The 24796-nt window shown below is 39.2% G+C and overlaps 3 protein-coding genes across 4 annotated transcripts in view; 1 reads left to right on the top strand and 2 right to left on the bottom strand.

Annotated features, from left to right (window-relative positions):
- FAM185A (family with sequence similarity 185 member A) overlaps positions 1-3609 on the bottom strand; it is a 36824-nt gene extending 33215 nt beyond the window's left edge. Inside the window, exon 1 of the mRNA XM_074538837.1 lies at positions 3102-3609. Coding sequence (XP_074394938.1) covers positions 3102-3468 — 367 coding nt within the window. The 5' untranslated portion in view covers positions 3469-3609. The remainder of the gene's footprint in view (positions 1-3101) is intronic.
- Positions 3610-3821: 212 nt separating this feature from the next.
- CCDC146 (coiled-coil domain containing 146) overlaps positions 3822-24796 on the top strand; it is a 65657-nt gene continuing 44682 nt past the window's right edge. For both annotated transcript variants that reach the window (XM_074538827.1, XM_074538826.1), the window contains exons 1-2: positions 3822-3946; positions 10652-11166. In XM_074538827.1, the coding sequence (XP_074394928.1) occupies positions 10663-11166 (504 nt within the window). In that variant the 5' untranslated portion in view covers positions 3822-3946; positions 10652-10662. The remainder of the gene's footprint in view (positions 3947-10651; positions 11167-24796) is intronic.
- On the bottom strand, positions 13051-23755 carry FGL2 (fibrinogen like 2). Its single transcript, XM_005482638.3, has 2 exons — positions 23017-23755; positions 13051-20309 (listed from the first exon to the last, which is right to left on the bottom strand). Exons 1-2 carry the CDS (start codon positions 23753-23755, stop codon positions 19603-19605), a joined length of 1446 nt encoding a protein of 481 aa, XP_005482695.3. The 3' UTR covers positions 13051-19602.

Here is a 24796-nt window from a genome sequence, read left to right as displayed (position 1 = left end):
TAACTTCCAAAGTGAAGAAAACAAGAAAACACTGAAAAGAGATTCCCATCAACCTCTCAGCTTCCTGCAGCTGAGAGAGCTCAGGCAGAACCACCTGAGCAGAACAGAGCTAACATCTTCCTCACACATCCAAGGAAAGGCAGAGAAAAGCCACAGTGTTTGCACAGCAACAACAGTTCCTTTCTGGTTTGAGATGTTTTTTTACAAGGGATAAGATCTTTTGTTTATGCAATGAAATTTAATGGATAATACTTTTCTAAATAAATAATTGGAGTTACTCAAGCACAAATACTCAGAAAATAAAAAAAAACCCCAAACTAGAGCTGAAAGGACACTTTAAAGTAGAAACTCAGTGCAAGCAAAAATTCTAGTTCACTGAGTAGAAACTTAAAACACCCAAACCCCATACCTTTACATTTTTGTAAATATATCTCTAGATGCACCTGGATGGCAACACAAACAATAGTAACATCCTGCTAATTATGGGGTAACAAAGAGACATTTATGGAAAGACATTACAATCCACAGATTGTCCAGGAAACCTGAATTGCACGAGCTTACCACAAACCCAAGTGGAACAGCTTAGAAACCTACAAAACAGAAAACCTGTTTCAAGAAGAAAGCCCCTAAGACTTTCTGCAGTGCTGGCTGACATCCAGAATATAGTAAGAATCTTAAAGACAGGACAAAAACAAAATTATTGTCTTCTAGCAATCAGGATTGACTATCAAGACTTTCAGGAAGATTCCTCACACTGAAACCCTTTATGAAGGCTGAAATTCTTCACCTCTTAACACAACGAATTCTGCACCTTGAGAATAACCAGCTCTGGAGTGACTTGTAACAGTCACTCAGAGCTCCTGGAGAAACTGAAATAGTAAAGGACTACAGTGCCCAGACACACCTGAGGACTGAAGGGTAATAAGTGAGACACTGGGTTTGTTTGAGTCTCAGTAATTATGGGATGGACTCTGTGAATGTGCTACAGACAAGCCAAGGTAATCTTTGTGCTTGTCAAGCAAGGGAAGGAAAAAAATAAAAATAAGAGTTGTAAGACAGCTCTCAGGTAAGAGTCAAGGCTACAAGACTCTTGGAGAAGACAGTCCAGCTTGAGTTCAATGAATAAAGAGGTAACAGCTGATCTGTTTAAGAGAACCAACTTGGATTTTCAAATGTCTTTAACAATATCCTTAGTTCCATATTGTCTTTCAGCTATAAGCTGTGCACCAACTTCAACAGCACAAGAAGCTGGAAATCAGCACAAATAGCAAGCTTGAAAACTTATATCAATGGCACCAAATTATTCAGACTAGTCAAAAACTCACTGACAAATTGCAGGAGGACCTTGGAATACCACATACTAAAATGATAAAGTAGCAGGAAATTAATTTGTGGGACTGATAAGAGTTTACTAAGAAGCTTTCACCCTGAAACTGTTTCCATGTGTAAAGGGACACTCAGCACAGAGATGCACTGAAGGGTTGAGCTGTATCAGGCTCTGAAAATCCTATGATGAAAATAGAGGATTTGGCAGCTGCTGACAGCTGCTTGACAGCTTAGCTGACAGCTAAGAGAATGCTTAGATGAAATCTAATTTACATTTGCTCTGTTCTTACCCTTCCCTGAGCATCTGTTTGTGACCAGAGGCAGGGCAGTGGCTGCTGGAGTCATGGCAGGAATCAGCACAGCCATTCTGACAGAGCAAAGCACACTGAGGGCAGCAAGGGTGAGATTATAAGTACAAATATTCTGTATTTAATTACAGAATATTTGTGCATATATTTGTTGCTAGGAAACAAAACAGACCCTAAGTTGTGATAAACATATTTAAGAAACACCCCTTCAGTTATAAGCAGTGTTTAAAAAGAATTAAATTATAGGGATGAGTAAGACTGGAAAATGTGAGAATGATGTGATGTCAAACCCATAGGACTTCTCCATTTTTGAATTATATACAGTTCAGGTCCTTCTAAAACAAAACTAGAAAAAAAAAAGCACATTGCAAAATTTTCCCTAAGACACAGGGTGGGAAAAAAGTAAAGTAAGATAAAACGTGCAGAATGTCTTTGCTATATGTAATGTCATATTCTATAAAAGTCATAGATTACATGAATGAAGTGTAAGTAGGGTGGAATTATTCATCATTTCTCGTATCACAACTGCAGCAGGGCATTAAATAAAATAATGCAGCAGTCTTCAATAACTTTAAGAAAGCAACAGATGAGGTGCATTGTACATCAAAAGTTTTTCCAGCAGGATGAAACATTCTGTACAGTATAGAAAATTGCTCAAATGCATAGGAAAAAACCAAAATCACATTACTGACTGAACACAGATCTCTGAGTTTGTACTCCCTAAACTCAGGGCCACTGCCAGAACTTCACTGTCAGCTCAGCAGAGATGTTTCCTGGCGTCAGCCACTACAGCTGCTCTCCCAAACCGTGTTCCATACAAGGAACCCTGCACAGATTATAGCTCTGTGCCCAAAAAGATAATGCAAAGCTTGTACTGGACAAGGGAGCCCTTCTTTATTTCATCGGCACCGTTACCTCCCGGGCTCTTTTGATCCTGCGGAGACCCACTCCACACACAAACCCTGCCGGAGCTGCCGGATGCTGCAGCCCTGCCGGAGCAGTCCCAGCAGGGCAGGGATGCCCAGGATGGTGCTGGATGCCACAGCCCTGCCGGAGCAGTCCCAGGAGGGCAGGGATGCCCAGGATGCTGCCCCGGGCCGGGTCTCTCTGGAGCAGCCCAGGAGGGCAGGGATGCCCAGGATGCTGCCCCGGGCCGGGTCTCTCTGGAGCAGCCCAGGAGGGCAGGGATGCCCAGGATGCTGCCCCGAGGTCTCCCTGGAGCAGCCGCTGCCAAGCACAGATGTCAGCGAGCGCTCCGAGTGCCCCTGACCAGCTCAGGTTCCAGCACAAACCACTCTTACCGAAAGGGTCACCGACAAACCGCGTACCCCAACAGCCAGGAGGTGCCGGAGCTCAGGACACACAGCGGGGCGTTCGGAACCAGCCAGGGCGCGATGCCGATTCCCAACGCCGCCTTCCAGCCCAGCCCAGCTGCCGGTGGGACCCCCGCGCTCTCCCGGCCCTCACCGAACATCACCGGCGTCCGGATGTCCACGGCGGTCTTGCTGTCCACGCCGTCCGCCACGATCGCCACCTGCCCCAGCGCCTCGTCGTGCTCCACCCGCACCGGGTCCCGCTCCCGCTCCCGCCCGGGGCTGCCGCGGCTTACGGCCACCAGCACCCGGTCCGCGCCCGGGCAGCGCTGCGGGTCCAGCGGGCGGACGCTCACCTGGCACGGCAGCCGCACCCGCAGCCGGCCCCGCGGGCTCACCGACAGAGCCCACTCCCGCGGCGGGCCGGGGCCGCTGCGACCGCGGCGGGGCACGGGCGGCGCCCACTGCCCGCCCGCCGCTCGCACAGCCAGGGCCGCCCAGCGCGGGGGCAGCGCCCTCATTGCCGCCGGCACGGCGAGAGCGCCCGAGAGCCGCGTCAGGAGCGCCCAGGACCGGACCTGACGGGGCGAGGCCGCTCCCGGCGGGCGGCCGTGACCCCCGGCCGGTCACGTGGCGGGGCTGCACGCGGGGAGCGGCACCGGCACGGCCGGTAAACAGGCGGTGGCTTCGCCGCGGAGCCTTCTGGGAGTCGTAGTTCTAGAGCGCGCGGAAGGAACTACAGCCGTGCCCACGGGTCTATCGGAGAGCGGGGAGGGCGGGGCATTGCCGAGAGCTTGCTGTTATTGGGCGGCGGGGCGGACACCGCAACCAATCAGAAGCGAGAGCGGCTGAGGTGGGCGGGAGGCGGGGCGCCGGTCGCCATAGTGACGGGGACGCCGGTCGGCCGGGCTGGGCCGGGAGGGAACCAGGGGAACCGGGACCGGGGCGGGGACCGGGGCCAAGAGAGGCAAAGGAGCGGCTCCGACGTCGAGGCGGGAAGTAAGTCAAGCGGCGCCGCCACAGCCTTGTTTGAGAAGTCCCTGAGGGTCAGGAGCGCGACCCCCGGGCGAGCCCGTGCCGTAAGGAGCCGGGGTCCCGCGGGCAGCCCGGCCCTCAGGGCACCTCAGCTACAGCCGGCCTGCCTGTGCTGAAATGTCCCCGGCCAGCCGGTATAGAAACAGTTTGGCAGATGTGTTGGAAAAACACAGTTATTTGTTGTTGGTTTTTTGAAGGGATAGCCCAAAGCACCAGAATCGCTCTCTGTCAGTCAGTCTTGGTCAATATGTTAGGTGTTGTACTGCTTTGTAGCAGTTCTGAAGCCAAGCAAATAAATGTTTTCCTGAGGTCTCCATAAATAAGCCATAAGACAATTGTCCTTACAGGGTTTACAAATAAGTAGGGAACCACTTAAGTGAATTTAAAAGACTCTTCCGGACTTCATACCCCACATTATCATCACATAACAATTTAAAAAAATGAGGTGGGGCATGTGGGCAATAGATGATGTACAGTCAGGGGCTGAATTCTAGTAATAGTTGTTGTTTACTGCCAGTAATGAGAGAGAAAAATGCACAGAAAGCTGCATTGTCTTAGCAAGATTGCAACACAAGTAATAACGAAATCTGGGCCTGTTACTTAATTCCTGTCTCCTTTTTGCATTCCATGTGTTTCTTTTTCATAAATAACCATGCAAGTGTGATACTTAGTCATCAAATACTTTCATCTCATTAGCTCTATTTCTATTTCTGTCACTGTCTGGCTTTGATTATTTATGAATCTGAAATGACATCTCAGTGTCCAAGAGGAAAGACAATTGCCCTATTTTTCTGGTCCATTGGTAATTTTCACTGTGGAAAGTTTAATGAAGATTCACATTCATGTGTTAAGTTATTGCATTGGTTTACATTACTCAGTCTCAAAAAATCATTAGGCTAAACACAAAGAGGGCTAGCCTGTTTCATGATAGTCTAGTATACAAAAATTGAATTCTAGAAAGCCAAAAAAGTATCAAAAATATATTGGGACATGATGGAGCCTGGAAGGTTGGGTGTTGTTGTTTTTTTTTTCCCCCCCAAGTTTTCAGAAATAGTGGATTGGGAAAAAAAATCTGCAAAATTCTCACCCTTGAGACCAATACCAAATTTGGATGTCAGATTGTTGGTCAGGGGGAAAGCTGTTCCAGATGTCTACCAAGTGTGTTGCAATGTGCTCTAACTCCGCTAGATGCCAGCCAGCTCAGCAAATAACTCCGATAACTCCGTGCTCCGACTGCTGCGGGGGAATCCGGCCCCGGCAAGCTGGGGCTCGCTGCTGCTCCCCTTTCTGCCTGGGTCAGTGCTCCTGATCCTGGGCTCCCTCCTCCTCTGAAACCACAGTGCTGCTTTCCCACAGCCCCCCTTTCCTCCAGGAGCTTGGCATTTGCTGCTCCTCGCACAGGCAGAGCTTTATCAGTGCCCACAATCCACAGTAAACTGGGCTCTGCATCACCTTTAAAGCTGTCAGGCTTTGCATGGTTGAGAAGTTAGTTCAAGAAACCATTCCAAGATGTTTAAGCCTCAGTTATGTTTATATTTCATTGTTGCTGCTGTTTCTCATTAGATACAGCCTAAGCATGCATGGTTAAAAATACTGAACAAAACACAAACTACAAAATACAGAAAGATTAAAAGTAATTGCTAGGAAGAAGCTCTTTCTCCATACATATGAAACCTCATGTGTTTAATGTTTTACTTATGTCTTCTATATTTTTTCCTATCTTGATTCTGTTTAACTTTCATGCTTTTGTTTGGATCAGCTGTATAGCATGTAGCAGACTCCAACAGTGAAAGAATATTTATTTAATATTTATTCATTCATTTATTTACTTACTTTTTTCCCTCTTTCATTTTTTGACTTGTCATTTGCAGGAAAATAAAACTGTATCAAATTTATAAATGAAGATATAATTAGAACTCCACTTTTGATAGCTGCATGATTTCTTAGTGAATTACAATCCTTATTTGCCATTTTATTGGTGTTGTATGCCAAAGAATATTCAGTATTTCATGCAAAAGATCAAAAAAACCTAGAACTCACAGAAGTTCTATAAAGTGATTTAAAATAGATTTTTAAGCCAAATTATTATCAGATGCACTTTTAGGCTAAAGTGAAAGAGAGATTTCAAGGAAAGAGGAATTATTTGCAGGGGAGACTGCAAATAAGGATTACATTTGCATGTACATTACATGTAGAAGGATTACATTTTTCTAACTTTTGTGTTCATCACAGAATAATCACAAACTGCTGCAGGTACCCAGAGGGTATAAACTTAGTCTTCCTGGGCAGGATTAATTTTACCCATTTGCTATAATTGTAATGAAGAAATAATGTGACTTCACTTCATAGGAAAATAGGGCCACCTGTATTTGTATTTTTGGGGTTTTTAGTGGTGCATTTCTGAACTGCTTCCTTGAATCTTCTTAGTTCTTAAGGTCTAGAGTTCAGTAGCTAGGCAAATTATGTTTTGTTTGTTTCCTCCTCTGTACTTTAGCATTGCAAAGCACACAATGGTTTGGATTTCAGGGATTTTCTTGTTTGTCACACTACCAGAAGTTTCCTGAGGAAAGTAAGTTCCTCATGGAAACCATGTGAAATGGAAGTGACAAATCTTACCACTCAAATTCTCCTTATCTTAGCCATATCTAATTAGAAGTCCAGCAGATAAAGTCTGTGTGTGGCTCAGGGTGGTTCTATCCCAAATAGCAGAGACTTAAAAACAAGGGAAAACAGCAGAACTTATGAAGGAAATTGTTGAGCAGTTTAGGTAGAAATTGTTATCAGTTTATGGTGCGCTCTCATTTCCCCAAAGTGGTGAGGTTGTACAGTCTAATCAAACAATCCATTCTGATTCACATGCCTTTGATAATGTCCTATTGTACATGATGCAGTTTTAGATTCAAGTATTGTTTAATATTGTTTAGCATTGTTGGCATGGTTTTGTTGTTGAGACTCACATCCATTCATGCTGAAGCACAGACTCTGCCCAGTTAAAACAAAAGGTCTTCTACTTTAACATTAGGGGAAAAGCATTAAAAATAATTTTAGAGGGTGGAAAGAGGATCACTGTGTGACAGAATAAATCTATGGTGCTCCTGTTATTAATATTACCTGTAGGTCTCATCCCTTCTCTTTGAAGAGGATATGGTAGAACTGCAAAAGTTTTGGAGAAGGATAAGGACAGTGGAAGGCAGAGAAAGGCTTTCATGCCAATGACAGCAGGTGGATTGGCTGCTTCAGCCTAGAAAAAGGGTTGTCAAATGATGATTCAACATTAGAAATAAACCTAGTGGCATAGAAAAGTTGTGATTATTCAGTGACTCATCCAGTAGAAGAACTAGGTGACTTCAAGGAGCCAGATGCAACAAGAAGCACTGGTTACTCATGTCATGCCAAGGTAAAATGAAAATCTCCATCCCCCTAGATTTTACCAATACTGAAAGTTTGGAGTGAGTTCAAGGAGAAAGGGCATGGGTTCAAAGAAGCATCACCACACCATGAGTGGTGGGTACTTCTCTCCCTCCCCAGGCATCCATTGTAGGCTGCAATTGTGCAGAGATGTAGGGGGATAGAATATAAGAAAATAAAGAGAGTGTAGAAAGCAATCTTACCCCTGAAGAATTGCAGCTGGGCCAATTAGCAAAGATTAGGAGCAGGCCTGACTTTAACAGGCACAGCTGTACCCAATGAAATGAAGATGCTATAAAAGAGTGAGGTGTCCCTTGAGAAGGGACCTGGGGTTATTTGGTTGCTTTGTGGAGAAAAAAGGCAGTGCCCTGAGGAGCTGTCCATGAGGAACACCAAGAAGGTATGGAGCTTTGTGATAGGAGACAGCAGTGTGGAACCCCTGCAATAAGATGATAACACAGAGATAGGTGATTCACCTTCATATGTGGACCTGACTCTCTTTATGCTCAGAATAAAATTTTACTGCTTTTTGCATCTGTCCCTCTGAATATAACAAATGCAGCTGAGTGTCACCTACCTAAATTCTGCACTGATTTGTGTATGAACGTTGCTGTTTGCTAGAGAGAGACAGAAGTAAAGAAGCTGAAGTTAGTTTGGGGAATCTGAGTTTAGACTTCTCTTATTACTACTGTTATTATTGCTGCCCTGAAGCTGTTTCACAAGACAGTTCTCAGCCTGATTTGACCCAGGTTCCAAAACAACCTTGTAATTCCTGTTCTCTGCAATTCTGTGTCTTGGATCAAGGCTGTGATATTGTTTGCAGTTCTCCAGTTTGAAAACATCCTTACTTGTTGGGCTATTCCGTGAAGATAGAAATCATGACAACTTTCAGTCCTATTTCAATTAGACATTTTATTTACCAGATACTGCAAAGACACAAATTTTCCACTTTGCTTTTTGAAGTTTATAGATCTAATTTTATATAAGCTAAATTATATATTTAGTAATGTAGTAGGTAACGGAAGACTGCAAAACTTATTTAATGCCCCATAAACCTACATGTTTATTTCTGCTCTCTCTTAAAACCACATGGAGACAAGGGCTTGTCACCCTAGCTGAGGCTTTTCTAATGTTTTTTTTCTGTCTCAGATTTCTATAGTTGTGTCTTAACACTATAAACTTTTCAGATTCAGAAGATTTTGTTTTTTATTCTCTCCCTGCCCAGCAAACTGGAGTCCTGGTGAGGACTCTTTTGTACTGCTGTTCTGGGAGGAGGAATATTTTTGACGGATGTCAACTGTATGTTTCACATACAAGCACTGATGAATATGCCTGCACCCAGGAAACTCTCACATTTTGGCATTGTTCGAGTAAGAGTTTCTGCCACAGTGCTTTTCCCTCTGCCTAAATTCTAAGTTGAGAGGAACAAATAAAGTAACAGTAGCCATAAACACAAAATGCATTTGCTCAAATATTCAGCAGCTCTTTAGGGATGAAAAATCACTTGCTATTTATAAATGTGTGTACATGTTTATGTACAGTAACTCAGAGTTTATTTCTTGGCCTCTATGATGTTTATAGTTATTTCACAATGTTTTGACTCGTCCAGGAGGGATCATGAAATTGCTTTTTTTTTCATAAGCCAATACAGACACTGAAAGCTCTGTAAAAGTCAAAATGTTCCTGAAGGAATTCCAAACAATGCTGAATAAAGTAATAAACTTGCCAGTTTAACTTTCACTACCATTATAGATAAGTGACCTTTCAAAAGGTGAATACAAACAACCCAACACTTTTGTATCCATTTTCCCACCACAATTATAAAAGCAATTACACTTTTCTTAACTGTCAGTTTTCTGGCTGTGCAATGCCAAATTGCGCTGTCTGTTTCATTGAAAAGATCTGGTGTATATTATAGAAGTAGTCTCAAAATTTCTTCTTAATTTTATTACAGTTTTAATTTTGGTTGTCCTTGATTTATAGTGAGATTCAAAGAGAGCACTCTTTTTTTAAAAGAGGAAGGTCTCCCACATATTATGTGAAATGCTAAATAATGTCAAGACTGCCTAATTTGAAGAGGATTCTGCAACTTTGGCAGCTGATATGGGTTTTATTGTGATGTGGTTCCATAGCAGAATACAATATCCTCTTCATAATAGCTAATGTAGGAAGACCTTCTGGTGTCAGGTGAACATTTGCAAAAGTCAATTATCTTTCTCCCAGAATTTTGCACTAAAATACTGTGATACTGATCTGTCCCTTCCTGTCATCTCAAACAACTTCAGTGAACTTGTGAAGGAATTCTTGAACTCCTCCATCTCCACTTGGAACTGTTCCTTGCTCTACAAGTGCTCCATGCCTCCCCTATCTCACTATGTCATGGCAAGTTTTCTGTGTGCCTCACAAGTCCCTCTTCCCCTCCCTTCCCTCTGGAAGATGTTTATTGCCTCTGGTGGATCACCCTATGTCTCTTTTAGCTTCCTCCTGAGATATTTTTGTCAACTTTCATGTCTCTTAATGTAAAAAGTTGGTATTTTAAAACTCTTTGGATATACAAAACAAGCTGTTATGCCAGAAGATGGGTTTTGCAGGTATTAACTCACATTTGATGTAATGATGAAGACCTATCTGATGGACATTGCTGATTTATCAGGGTACCAGGGGCATTGTATCCCCTTGTATTACACTTCCCATTCCCTCACCCACCTTGGCATTTTCACACATCCCAAAGAGTTCTGATGATTGAAGCTTAGGAACATAATTCTCAAGTGCTGGACCAAGATAGTAAACACAAAGTGAAAATATAGAAACTTTATGGCATTAAGTCCAATCTTGCTGAGAGGTAAGTACTGAATGTCCTTATCTAACTGTTTCTAATAGAAGTATCTTAGAGATTTCTATTCCTATATGACAGATATTAATATGGGATTTTTCTATAATGTAAATATAGCAAAATTGTTTTCCATCAACACTGCTTGTTCCAACCTTCTTTAATTTCTCTGTCTGTGCATTTACTAAAAGACTGTGTTACCTAACTGGAATAAAAGCTTTCTTCAGGATAGTTTAAAAATACTCAAGAGTATGATAGAAGTCTTTCATGAAGTTGTAAGCGTAGAGTTATCTAATCTCATTGTGACTTCTATGGTTTGAATGTGGGTCTGACATGTTTATGTAGTGGTTTTTACACTACACATTTATCTTTCACAGTCAGATACATCCCTGGATCTAATGAACTGTATTGGTGTTTTTGTTGCTTTCTAGACCTTTAAACAATGAGTCGGGCTGATGAAGGAAGTGCCGCTGACCCAGAGCTGGCACCTGAGAATGAGTCACCTACCGGTGAGGCGGCTGCAGCAGCGCCCAGCGAGGAGGAGCAGGAGGGACCCACCGGCCCAAAGGCAGAGGAGGAGCAGGAGGGACCCACCGGCCCAAAGGCAGAGGAGGAGCAGGAGGGACCCACCGGCCTAAAGGCAGAGGAGGAGCAGGAGGGACCCACCGGCCTAAAGGCAGAGGAGGAGCAGGAGGGACCCACCGGCCCAAAGGCAGAGGAGGAGCAGGAGGGACCCACCGGCCCAAAGGCAGAGGAGGAGCAGGAGGGACCCACCGGCCTAAAGGCAGAGGAGGAGCAGGGACCGTCCGGCCTAAGAGCAGAGGAAGAGGAGGGACCCACCGGCCTAAAGGCCGAGGAGCAAGAGGGACCCACTGGCCTGACAGCAGAGGAGGAGCAGGCACCCGCTGACCTAACAGCATGTCCTGCATTTCAGTGTTTAGATGAGGTACCACATGCCCCAGATTTCTCTATTTGTAGCAGTACAAAGTAATTTATTTTGAGGTGTATCTTTTGCTGTTAATAATTGAAGGTTGTTACCACAGGCTATCTATATTGTCCCCATTTCTTTGACTTTTTTTCTAAGTGATAAGAAAATTTTGTGAAGCAGTATCACATTCTTGCTCGGGATGCTGTGCTTGATAGAGAATCATGTTATTTTTTTACAGTGATCATGGCCTTAAGGGAAATGAGAATACAGAGATCTTGGTTTTGGTCTTGTAGTATTCTATCTGTAGAGGTAATTGCATTGTGTTTTTTTAAAAGGCTCCATAGCTGCAGGAAAATCACAGGTAAGTGGCTCCTAAGGCACTATGATATGATGATGGTGATAGAAGAAACCTTTTGGAGCTCAATTTCTTTTGTGATTTTTTTATGTTAAGGAGTCTTTTGAAATACTAGAAGTATATAAAAAGTTTACATATAAAATATATATCAAATGGAATCCTTATATATGTAAGGCCAGAAGAGTTATTAAGAGAAAATCTAAACCAAATTTGCCACTGAAGTAGATTCTCTGCAGATATTTTTCTAATTTATTCTTAAATCTTTAATTGCTGGAGATAGCTCTTTGTATATCCTTTTCCAGTATGTCATCATTGCCAGGGTTTTATAAAAAGTTTTCTCTATATCCCAGCTTAAGTTTCCTTTGTAGTGAACAATGAAGCTTTCTTCTTGTCTTTCCCACATTAAAAAGGGAGACCTGCCAATTTCTGCCCTTTTTATTATAAGAATGTACATCTCTATCTTGTATCCTTATCAGGCTTTGTTCATACTTCATGGTTTTCTTGAAGTTCTTACCTACAGCTGCTTTACCTTGGACTCTTTCCATCTTGGATCTGTCAGATCAGTTTGCTACCCTGGCTCTCACTCTCTGCCTACAATCTAAGGAGAAAGGACATGGCAAGGATTTGTAGTGAAGGGAAAAATAGGACTGGACCTTTGCTATCCTGCTATTAGATCATACTGGACATAGTTTGAAGCTGCTGTTTTCAGTCCAGTGCCAGTGTATGGGGAGCCCACAGCTTCCAGGATTGTTGCAGCACAAACCGCCTTTATTCTCAGTCCAAGGCAGCAGCAGAAGTGCCCCCATGCCCCTTCTAAACTGTATTCTGCATTTTTGCTTTGTTTTCCTTATTTTTAATCAAGGTGAAAACTAATTTTTCTAGACTTCATCTAGAAGATTATTAGATTATTTGCTTGATTTTTTTTTTTCTCAAAAGATCTTTCCAAAGAGGTTATTCTGCATATCAAATTTAAAGCTAACTTGTTTAACAGTGGTAACACTGTAAGCCATTAATGGCAAATACAGGAAAAACTTAGTATTTAGAGTTGTTTCCAACTCAGGAAAAAAACATGCAGTGGAAAAATAAAGTAAGAAATTTGCATAATATTTCATAAATGAGATCTTCTGGTCATTTGGTCAATTTCTAGAAGAGAGCTATGACTCATTTATTTTACCACGGTTTTTAACAGTTTGCACTTGTACTTTACTTGTGAGTTTGGCTTTTCATCACTTATTCACATTTCTTCTCTTCCACTGACGTATTTGTTTTCTTTTGCTGAACTTTATACATAATTCAGGGATAAATATATGGCTTTGGTCACCACAGAGGTTTCTTGCATTGATGCTGGATTCAAGTACTTGGTATAGCTTTCAGGATTTTTCCACAGAAGAAGAGTTGTATCATAGTATCTCAGTTTCACTGGCTGGTCCTTTATGCCTGCACAGCATGTACTTATCAGAAGAGACACCTTTTGTTATAATAAGATTCCTTTAAAAACAGATATATGCCCTCTTCCCATCAAACCTGTCTTGTTTTTCTCATGCAAGCAGCAGATACTCAAACGTACAAAGAGCAAGAATTAAAACATGTACACTATCTCTCCTTTCTTTTTAGTAAGACATTAATAGTAACATTGTTTAGCTTTGTGGGTTAGGTAGAAATAGTAAAAACTTGACAGAGTTCAAAAAAAGCCACCTAATTAATCATGACTTCTTTTCACCAAGTGTTTTTATTTATTACTAAGCAGCTACCTGTTCTGCAGAATAGTGCACTTGTGAATGGAAAGCTTTGCTGTTCTTCAGATCCAGTGAGTGGCACCTTGTTTGGGAGGTACCACAATAATCCCTTCCTGCTAACAGACATCAGCCATTTATTTGCTAAATCTAAACATGCAGAAGAATAAACTTCTTTGGGACATTTTCCTGACTGGTCTATTGTAAACTGCTGCACTCTATATCCTATAAAATCATCAGTGTCCCCTATCTGATACCAGCACCAAATCTTTCATTTGTGCGGTTTTTTTTGGTGGAAATTGTCACTATTATGCTACATTTCTTAATCTCTGATGTCCAAGTGTCATATTGCCACCAAGAAGCAGAAAGAACCTTTCATGAATATTTTTCATTACTATTTTGAAGCTCAAACTCCTGACTGCCAAAAGCACTTGAACTGCTAATAAAGACGCTAGCCAAAATCTCAGTTCTAGTGGAAACACAGAGCAAAATCTCAATTAGAATCTCAAGAAATTAACTGTATGACAAAGACTTCTCAAGCAAATTGTGTTTCTGATTATCTGATGCTGATTCATGTCTATCTGCTACCTGTAAGGGCTTTAATGTCAAAGAATGATGCATGTGTTTGAATGTTGTTTGAGGGGAGAAAGGTGCTTCACATTTTTCCCCTTTTTCTCATCTGTGCTGCAGGAAAGAAGAGTAAGTCACATAAAGGTTGGCTACAACTTTCAAATATAAATACCAAGAATCAATATTTCATATAATTCTTCAGTGACATAGACACATCTAACAATGCCCTTCTAGAAATTAGAGTTGTTTTCAATTTCTTTTGGTAACAAACTGGCATTTAATTCTCTCCTAACTTAGGTTAAATGGTGAGTGTAAACAAGTTTCCTTTAAATAAGAAGTTTCTTTATCTTTAAATGAAAATTTCCCTAGAAAAGGTACCTAAAAGATAGAACTTTTTTTTTATATAATCACCATTTTAATTTCTGTCCCCATACACATTCTGTAATGTGCTTTCTGCTGTTATAAAGTGTGATCATCACTATATTTTTGCATGGTAACTATAGCAGTGCATAATTTGTTTTAGTACTCACCACATATGTATGTGCTCTATTAAAGATATAAAAATCTTGACACAGCTTAGTACATTGACAGCAAACAATATTTTTAAGCTTGAGCTGATCCTGGCACACTCCACATGACAAGCCTCAAAGGCTCCTGGCCCAACAGAAAATCATATAAATATGTTGGCATAGACAGCTGAGACAGATGTTGTTTCCACCTCTATGCACAGGAATCTGACTGCTAATTAAATAAACCTTTTGGGAAGTCAGCTAGGGCTGATTATGTTTCTATAAGCTGGAGTATGGTTTTTTGCAACAGCTTCCAGCAAGTAGGAAATAATTTGTATTGTGGATGTTAAAGCAAATTGTTGTTGCAACAGGAGAGTTGACTGTTCCTAAAAAAGCTGTAGAGGAATTGAGTGGATTTACAAGTGCTTTCAAACAGCAGGAATGGGAACAGAGCTGGTATAACCTGCTCATTGTACAGAGAGGTTTTTCTTACCAATAGCAGGTGATACTGAGAGGAAACAAGGCCCGGAAGTGGTTGGGTGTGTTTGAACTATCACAAAGCAGATGGTATTTCTGTTCATTTCTGAAAAGCCTGTTTGAAAGAATTTATGATGTCTTGGTTTTTTATGCTGTTATAAAGTCAAGTGTGCAGATTTCATAGCATACAGAGGAACTAGAGCTCTGCAGTGTGAGACTGTGGGAAGGAATAACCTTTAACTGTAACATCCTCTTGCATTTTGGCCTTTTCTCAGCTGTTTCTGATACTCATGAAACTTGACAACTATATTGCTATATTGTTTTCCAAAGCTGTCTCTTCCTGTTTTCTCACCTAAAATGTGTATTTGAGACAAGGCAAATTTGCACTAAAAACTGGGTCTGCCTGGGATTTTATGTCAGCACAGCCATGTGATGAGGAAGCCAGAGCAATGTGACCAATTGTACATTCAGTAGAAACTTCATTGGTGGAGAATCATCTGTTACACACACGAGATTTCTTTAAGGGTTAAAAAGGAGATTCCTGATTTACTTATTCCAAGCACCTGTGTCCAAATACTCCTGAATGAACAGAGCCTTAAATATCTGCATGAGAAAGAATCCTTGTATTTGGATTTAGCATATGGAGGTTAAACCGCAGAGTGAGGTGGAGAGGCTTTTGTATTCTGTCTGAAGAAAGGCATGAGGATTTCTGTCTCTCAAAGGGCATCCTGCTTTTCCATAAAAATCATTCACTCCATGTAATTGCTTGAAAGTGTGTAAAGCCAACTATTATTTTGTACAGTGTAATTTTAAGTGATGGCATACTACTCCTGCTGAAATGTAGTCTTAATTAAATTTCCAGTTTGTCTTGATTATATAAACATAATCAGGTAATTTGGGTTCTTTTTTCCTATTATTATTTTCCAAACGGATTACTCCTTTAATTAAGATAAGAAAAAGCTGATGAATGAGGACTTAGAAAATAGCATTGCTTTCATAATTTCCATGTCCTCATGACTTGTGTGAAGGTTGGACTTGACATACCATCTTAAAATTTTGTTCTCTGTTTCTGGTTACTATTGAGTGTGACAGCCAAATTAACTTCTGGCAGAATAACTGTAACTCCATAAAAGTTTAATTAAAGCAGTGAATGAAAGAGATGAATTTATTATGGGAGATGTTTGTATCTAGCAGCACCTGTAGATGGTATTGCTTAGCCATTTTTCTTTAAAACTTATTGTCAGTGTCTTCAGGCCTATGTGTACCATTTTTACCTTTTTATCCTGAAAGAAAAAGAACACAAAAATCTAAAAATATTTTAATATATTTAAATCACCTTTCTTTTTAGGCCAGTATTTAATTATATTATCTTTTTTTTTTTTTTCTCTGTGAAAATTCAAGCTGCATTCTTCCTGCTTTGATTTTTCCATGGCACGTAAATCATAGAAGCTGGGTCAATTTGGCACTTTTGTTTGATTTTGATTTCATTTTTCAGTAGGGGTCTGGGTAGGAATTGGCAACCATTTTAAGTTCTTTACTGAATAAACACATAAAAGTAATTTTTTTTCCCTCACCAATTTGTCAAGCTACATATTGTTCTCAACTCACTCCAAGTTTGACTGCAGTCTTTCCCAATAAACACAAATAAGGAAATGTATTTGTATTTAAAAGGGAAGGAAAAAGCACCAGTGCTTTCAGACCTTCTTTGAATTTCTTCTCTGGTTTGTTTGGTTTTTTTTTTTCCTTTGGTTTTGGTTTGGTTTTGTTTAAGAAATGTATAGGAAGCCAAGACATTACAGTCTGCTTGGCTGATCACACTGAACACATGGGCTTGTGCCTTTATATTTTGGAAACAAGCCATAGGAATTTTGCTAGCAAACCCACTATTAGTAATTTTTTCCTCTAAAATTCACTATTTAAATATTATCAGGATTAAAACCACAAGTATCTTTATATGCTAATCAGTGTTATGTAGAATGTTTTCCATAGACTGAAAGATATGTTTTGAATTATTAAGCCTTAGGCAGAGATCAAGGGCTTTGTCTTTGTACAAAAAATTGCATGATTGAATTTGGGGTATGTATTTATATTTGTATACACAGCCTTTAATGATTCTTGTATGTGATCTGAAAGGTCAAAACATTGGTTTGCCTCTCCTGTTTCATGTTAAAGATAGAGGTTGTGTAAACTCTTCATTGGGAAATTACTTTTTCCTCTTCCAAAATATGAACAGTTACAAAAAATATCTGAGTTTTCAGCCCTTGGTATTGTCTGGCAGCTGAAGGATCATTAAACAGATCTCTAAGGAACTGTCATTACTAGCAAGTACTCTCTTGGCATGTTGCATAGTAATCTCTGTTGGTTATTGGTGTTTTCTTACTGCTTCAATTTTTACAGAAAATCAATAGAATTATTTATGAGAATTTTTAGTAGTCCTTATGTACATCCATGACAGTTGTACAGCTTTAACAGTAGGACATTCTTATTTTATTACACCAAGCAAAAACAAATAATGTTTGCAACAAGGAGATGGAGTTACACTTTGTAAAACTAGTGCATATTGACAGAGATTCAGCTACAACAGTTCCAGGCAGGTCATAATCAGATGTCCGTAACAGCATTACACTTTCTTTTTCTCTTTTTTTTTTGCTTTTTGTTTTTAAAGACATGAGTAAAAGCTTTTGCAGGTGATTTTAGTTACATTTGCTTATTCTGTTAACATTTCTGTGTTTTACAAAGTTTCCTTTAAACAAGATTTAAAAAGGACAGTTTCTCTTACAACTTGTAGTAAAAAAGACATTTTCAAGTGGAATCTTGTAGATACCATAAGTCACACTTAGCTAGTTATCATATAATGAATAGGAACAAATTGTGCATTTCATGCAAAATGATTAAATGTAATCATATGCAATTAGATATTTACTCTTCTAACCGACACTTCATCAGTTGCTTTTTTGTTTTGTTTAGACAACTATTTTTTATCCCAAAATAAATACTCTATAGCTTCAAAACATATTGTCAAGCAAAGATGATACATCTTGCAGTTAAAACTTTTCATTGCTCTTTAGAATTGACATATAATAAACCAAATTATATTTGAACTATCCTTCAAAGTATTTACTTCTTTAAAATATATATTAATATTTTACAATTTAGCTATTGCCAGTGTTCTTCATTTGCATTACTTATAGCCATAATACCTTTGTTGTAATCTTTGAAAAAAGTAGAGATAATATTTATAAAGTATTAGGTCAGATGTATACTTGTGTTCTTTTTTTTTCATGTCTCTTTTAATCTAAGAAGCTATGCCAACAATGACCACACTTAGCTGCTAAAGATATAGTTTTGGTGTAGTTTTTCTGCATCTCAGGATTGGTGTAAGCAAGATAGTAGAATAGCCTCTTGCTAAGATAAGTGACACCTCCACTCAATGTTGGTCACTATCTTTATAGAGACATGGTCTAAATATGTGCAGTCAAACTTGTGCTCACAGTCTACAATGTGATATTTAATAGCAGTATCTCTAAATTGAAATTCCTGCACTATTTGACAATTTCATTTTTTTATTTTTTATATTTTAGAAAAAAATCTTTGATCATATATTCTCTTTTTTGCTTAGAACTGACAGTATATTTTTATGTTTCTGTGGCTGCAAAACGTGTAGTCTAAAAAAGGGGAGAAGAGTATTTTCTTATGTTACAAAATATTTATAATTTTTAGTTTCATTAGAATCTAATGATTTGTAGATTGAGAATTATTTGAATGAGAGCTTGAGTCTCTACAAGAGCATCTTGTAACATTTGACTTACCTAAAGGATTCAGGAGAAAGCAAAATGGCACTGGAAACTCTTTGCATGTATTTAGAGGCATTGATGCAAAGAATGTGGATTCTTATTGATGTGTCTTCCTTCCTCCTGTCTACCTGCCTGCATAAATGTGCAATAAGCTACATAATGTCTCCTTCCTTGAGCTTGAATGGAGGAGCCAAAAAGAGCAATAATGTTGTTGTTCAGTACATACTCTATCCATGTGTAGATGGCTTAGTGTGGACTTGGCAGTTATGTGTCAACAGTTGGACTCAATGATCTTAAATGTCTTTTCCAAACTTAATTATTCTATGATTCTATAATTATTTCCTCTGCTTTTATTCAATTCTTCTACCAACTTTGATAAACCTTTGATAAAGGGATGAAATTTGAGGAATCATCTTTGTTTTTTGTTTTCTTCAAAGCCTTTTTTTGTGACTTTGGGCAAACCATGTGGCCCTCTGTTTTCTAGTTCTTTAAAAATAATAATTTTTAGTACTTTTCCTAATTTATATTGATGTTGCTGTGGAATACCTTTGAAGTTACAAAGGATAGATGATGGAAAAAGACTGTTTTACAGAAACTAGGTTTTCTACAAAGGGTTGACAAATTTATATTAGTTACATCTCTGAATTATTTTCAGGTTAAAATGTAGGTATTCATTCAGACACAACTTGTGGAAGACAATATAAAAGTTTTAAATCATAAAATGTGGTATATCACAGTAAGTAAAAGCACCAAAAGCAATGTTTAGAATATTTACATAACAAAACCAAGACCTAACTGGTGTTAAGTTTTAGCAATAACTATCAGATATTTTAATGCTGGTTTTAATGCATTATATGGGTCAAACCATCTCTAAAAAGATTATGTGGAAGTATGTTGTTTTGTCTAGAACAATCTTTTGCCAAACATAACTGAATACTTGATTTCTGACTATAATACTGAGTAAGTACAATTTTGAGTGCAATCCAATGCAAACTCGTGAAGAGGAATGTGTAGAATTACTGCACAAAACTTTTGGGTCTGATCATGATCTTTACTGATTTAAAGGGTTGCCTATATCCAGTGGGAGTATCATCAGAAATACCATACCACGTGCCCCAGAAAATGCCATTGCGAACGCCTTTGTACTTCTTGTGGTAGTACTTGCCGTTGAGATTGGCTGACAAGCAGGCATCAAACCACCAGCCAGAGCTGTAGTAGGCACCACAGTTTCCCGAGGGATACCTGTCGTTGTCCCTGTCCGGGGTTGTGAAGAACTTTTGGTCATGGTTGTAGTGCCGGCTGTAGTGGAGGGCGTCTCCGGCGGTGCCGCTGTAGCCGTGCACGCTCAGGCGGTACTTGAGGTACTCGTTGGCCACGTAGAAGTGCTCGTATTTGGCGTATTCTCTGATCCCATTGAAATCTTCCAGATCAATCCTCAGTTGCATTTCCTGGCTCCTTGTCAGGAGGTGAATTTTGTCATTGCCTAGCCAGAACTCCCTGCTGAGGTTTCCAAAGCCATGTTTGTAGTCACTCCAGGTTCTGTTGAAGTCAGTGCTGCCATCCTGACGCCGCTGCAGCACCGTCCAGCCGCCTCCTTGTGTTTGCATGTCACAGTAAACTTCAAAGCTCCCGTTTCTGGCATCAGGGCTAATCCTGTAGATTCCATTACTCCTTCTCCCTGCTGTGTAATGGTCAGCACAGTCTCTCTGCATTATTTGTATAACTGGTGAAAGAACAAGTAGTGTTAGAATGAACATAATTTCAGTTTAAAAATATAACAAATTTTTACCCAGACTGATATGGCATACAGAGCTTGCATTGGAGAGGCTTTTACATCACAAATAGTGTTGCAACAATTTCAGTTCTAGGGAAAAACATCTTTTCCATCAGATTTACTGTATAACAGATGTCATCTAGGATCTCTGCATCAGATAGCTGACTAAAAAAACCCAGCTAGACTACATTTTTTAAGCAAAATGCCTAATATAAGGGCATTTTGATTATTTGCTTTCATTTTGTCCCTTTCTCTACTCTATCCTTTTATTATCTCATGTAAATTCAACCTGATTTCTTTAATTCATATTTCTAATACTTTGTATTTACACACTTGCTGCCTTTTGTATTTAAACGTATAGCTTCACAACCTGCCTAAAATTTCCAGCTGCATCTGGCAGTATGTCAGAGGAAGAGCTTTGTCCATATGGGAATGATGTTAACCTGGCTATTGTTAAGTAAACATCATTTGATAGAGAATATAACGTCATTAGGAAGGCTTTGTGTGTTAATGTTGACTGTACTTTAGGAAGCAGGAAAAAAGTAATAAAATTGTTACATCTGTTGTAATTGTGAGTCCTAGAAAGGTGAAGGTGATGGTGCTTTCCTGTGTATGTGGCATTGCTGGCTTTACAGAAAAGAACAAAGTCAGCATTCACTGCTAACGGTTCCTTTTCCCCACCAATGGGTGTGTTTTATTCAGAAGGAAAATACCCCAGGTTTTTTTCCCCAGAGTGAAAATCCATTTTTGATCCACAATGTCATCCATTAATTTAATTCCGTTCAACAGCATGGTATTAGGATTCTGTGTTCTTAAGAGATACGGAGAGCTCTCAGAAGTTCTCAGTTAAGAGTCAAAACCATAGTGTTCATTCCTATTGCAGATTTGAATGTATGGGCATTTTCATGTTCAGATTCTGTTGTAATTTTTTCCTAGAAAATTTGAGCAAATTACTTCTTGAAAGGGAGAAGTGATCTCAGGCTGCAGCAGGGAGCAAGACTCAGGACCTCTTGTTTGCCAGAAAACTGGACATTTATGAAACCACAAAGTATAGGAGTCAAAGGCTTTAAAGCCTAATCTAAATCCACAATAAATTCTCATTTATTTCACTGAACTTTGTGCAAAATCTTTGGTAGACTAAATTTCAGAGCAGTTATTAACAGAGAATATACATTTCAGATAAAATACTTCTATAATGCAATTCAACTCCTATTTAAATAAAGTTTTACTATTACTTTCAGTGGATGCAGGAATGGCTCCTGAATAGGAAAAAGTTGTAGCTGTTTTCCTTGCCAGCTTTCATAATGAATATATTGCTGGTGCAAATGTTTTTAGTGTCTTGTTGAAAAATATAAGGAATATCTACATAATCATGTGCCCTGAACACTATCCAGCAATTCAGTAAATGTGAGGAATATCAAAAAGTAATTTAGTCTGTTATTTTATCTGAGTACTGTATTTGAATGTGATTTATTATTCATTATTAATGTAACAAAAATTACTCATTATTGTTGTGAATGCTTGGTATCTGAACATAATTTATTTGTAGCGATTTTTATCTGATTAACTAATATAGTAAGAGCATTACCTTTATTATTGCTACTTATTTCCTCTTTTCAAAGAAGAACACTTTCAAGAATTTCAGCTGTACATACACATCTATCCATTTCCAATATGTGTAGATATAATTTTTTTAAAGCTTGGATGCTAAGCAAGACACTTAAAGATTGTAATGCAGCCTCCTCTTTCTCTGTTTTGTCTCTCGAGAGCTTTATCTTCTTATGTTTGATATCGAAGTGGTAGAATACACTGACAATCTATGGAGCATTTCTTGTGTTCAAGGATTCCTATATGTAATATAAAAACTTTGACTTTAAGAAAACCCCTCAATCTTGACTTAATAAGAGCAAACATTAGAAAGAGAGCATTGGTTCTATTCCTTTGTTAGGATAATTAAATGGCAAAAGAAAAAGGTGGATTTTTTCAGTGCTAACACCTGTTTTCTCTTTTATGCTCCTTATATATTAAATTAATGCACAGAGTTTAGTGTTAAAGTGATGGTACATATGTTACCCAGTCGAGAAGTGCTGTTAGTAAGCTTTTTTTAGCTGAGCCTTACAGGTGTTTGCTGTGATGAAAAGAAAATTATTATCCATTAAAAATGATGCATTTTGCTAGGTACACTTCATACCTGGCACCCCTTTTCAGAGTATCTGCAGTTTTGTAGTGAGAAAAAATAAAAGGCAGTTTTCTAAGCCACACCTAGAGAAAATTTAACCCTTTGCATCCAAGGAGAAAATGTGTTGGTCACTGATGTTTCATGTCTCTAATGAAGGGTAATATGGTGTAAAATAAGGTTAATTTTTCATGTTTATTTGTTAAATTGCAAAAAAAATTTGTCCTTTAAAATTTAATGTTTCCAGTCCCTAAATGAAGTCCAACTCTAGGAGGGACTGAACACCTGCAGCTCTCAGTAACCCTCTAGTGGCTGCTGAAATATTTTACAGGAGTATAAATACACACTTAAAGAGCAGGTACTTGTGAACTTAATAACACAGCCATTTGGGTAAAATATATTTTAAGTTGTTTATCCAACACTAGTGAAATGTGAAACACTGAAAGCTTATACAGCAGTAAGAATTAACAGATTACATACCAGGTTTTGCTTGCATTGCTGGGCACTTAGAAGAACATTTGTTATCCAGGTTATTCACAGCAAATGTCAAATTTGCAACTTTGCTGTCAACATAATGTTCCACATTGTTCATGTTTATGAGGCTCAGCTTCTCTAAACGACCCTGCAGTGTCTGAATCTGGCTCTTTGCATTTTTTAAGCTGGTTGCCATTCTGTTAACTTTGCTTTGCAGTTCCTGTACTCTGTTATCTTGGCTTTCGCTGTTTTCTGCAGTGTTGGGTAGCAGGAATTCATTACTTCTGTCTCTTTCCTGGTTGTCATCTGCTTGCAGCTTGCAATCTTGGCAGCATTTTTTCAGCTTGTTTACTGATTCTTTAAGGGTCTGTACTTCTTTGAGAGTCTTCTCAAGCAGTTTGAATTCTTTGGGTATCTGGATGGTCATCGGAGGCAAATTGATCTGATAAGGACAATCCTCTCCTTCATCACATTTCCGATTAGCTTTGAGCTTTATGGGACAAGTTTCAGTAAGTTTTGCTTCTTTAGCATTCTCTTCTTCTTCTAAAATAACTGCAAAAACATTTGTCAAAGCAAGGAAAGTTGACTTCAGCAAGACTATGTAAATGAGGAGATTCATCTTCACTGACAAACTAGCAGAATGAGGAAGTATGCACAAGTGGAACAACTTTATAAGGGCAGCTCGAAGCCTGTGAGTTATCAGACAGCCTACACTGTTCTCAGAAATGGGTGGGAGTGCTTGCATCACAAGTGATTAATAGCAGAGCAAAGTTAGGTAGTGCTTGCAAGAGTAGCACATTTCAGTGAGTATTTCTGACTCAGAGCTGGTGTATGTAAGCCAGATGATGAAATGCATGTGTGCTGGTAAATTATGCAGTTTAATTTAATTCCTTATTGTATAAGGATTTTCTTTTTTTGGGAAAAAAAAAAGCAGGTAGAGAAAGTGAAAACCAGCCTTTTTCCCAGTTTGAGGTTTATCACAGCAATAGCTTTACTGACAGTCAGTCCCCTTTTCCCTATTTTTTTAAACTTAATAGATATAGTCATACAAATTATTTAAAACCCCAAACATGTTGAAACACAGGTATAGTTTTGGTTCCAAACATTTTTCAGTACAGAGTCACAATTTCAGGAGGATGAACAGCACTTTCTTCTTAATATTTCACCTAGCCCACCCTAAAATAGTTATCTGAAATATTCATAATCTCTATGGCACATCACAGTTAAAATTCACTATTATCTGATTTGAGGTACTTCTTATTGAGCCTTTTTAAATGAAGGGAAGTGAACTTAAGATAGTTTCCCCTTTTATGTATCAGATCCTACTTGTTAGACTAATTGTACAGGAAACCCAAAGAAAATCCTGATGTTCTGATTAATGTCCCAAATTCTAAATCTACAGTGAGGCAGAGGCCTAGGAAGGAACTCTCTTCTGTTTGAGGTATTGCTTTTCTTTTTATTGTGCCTCATATCAATTTTCAGAGTTAATCATATATTTTACATGACTGATTCCAAGTGAAATACTTCTCCAGGTGACAATTGCCATTTGCATTCTACAGCCACCTTTGCCATTCTCATGTGACACCTGTGCAATTTTAATGATCTATGTAATGTTCCTTGTACCTCAAAACAAGGCTACATGGGTATGTCTTTAAGCATTCACAGCTCAGTCAGGAGTCAAATAACTTGCATAATTAAAGGGTATTTACACCAGTTCTTGTTTAATTAGTCCAACCTGAACCGTTTCTTTCCCTAAACCCTATTTGAAATCACTCATAACACAGAT

This window comes from Zonotrichia albicollis, chromosome 4 (assembly GCF_047830755.1).
Source record: "Zonotrichia albicollis isolate bZonAlb1 chromosome 4, bZonAlb1.hap1, whole genome shotgun sequence".
Lineage (NCBI taxonomy): Eukaryota > Metazoa > Chordata > Aves > Passeriformes > Passerellidae > Zonotrichia > Zonotrichia albicollis.
Note: the sequence above shows the minus strand (reverse complement) of the source record. Positions and strands in the feature narration are given on the sequence as shown.

Excerpts from the sequence above, each read along its gene's own strand:
- FGL2 (XM_005482638.3), bottom strand. The coding sequence starts at position 23,755 with ATGCAAGCACTCCCACCCATTTCTGAGAACAGTGTAGGCTGTCTGATA. Across the intron at positions 20,310-23,016 it reads AGCAATGCAAGCAAAACCTG|TTATACAAATAATGCAGAGA; the intron begins GTATGTAATCTG and ends TTCTTTCACCAG.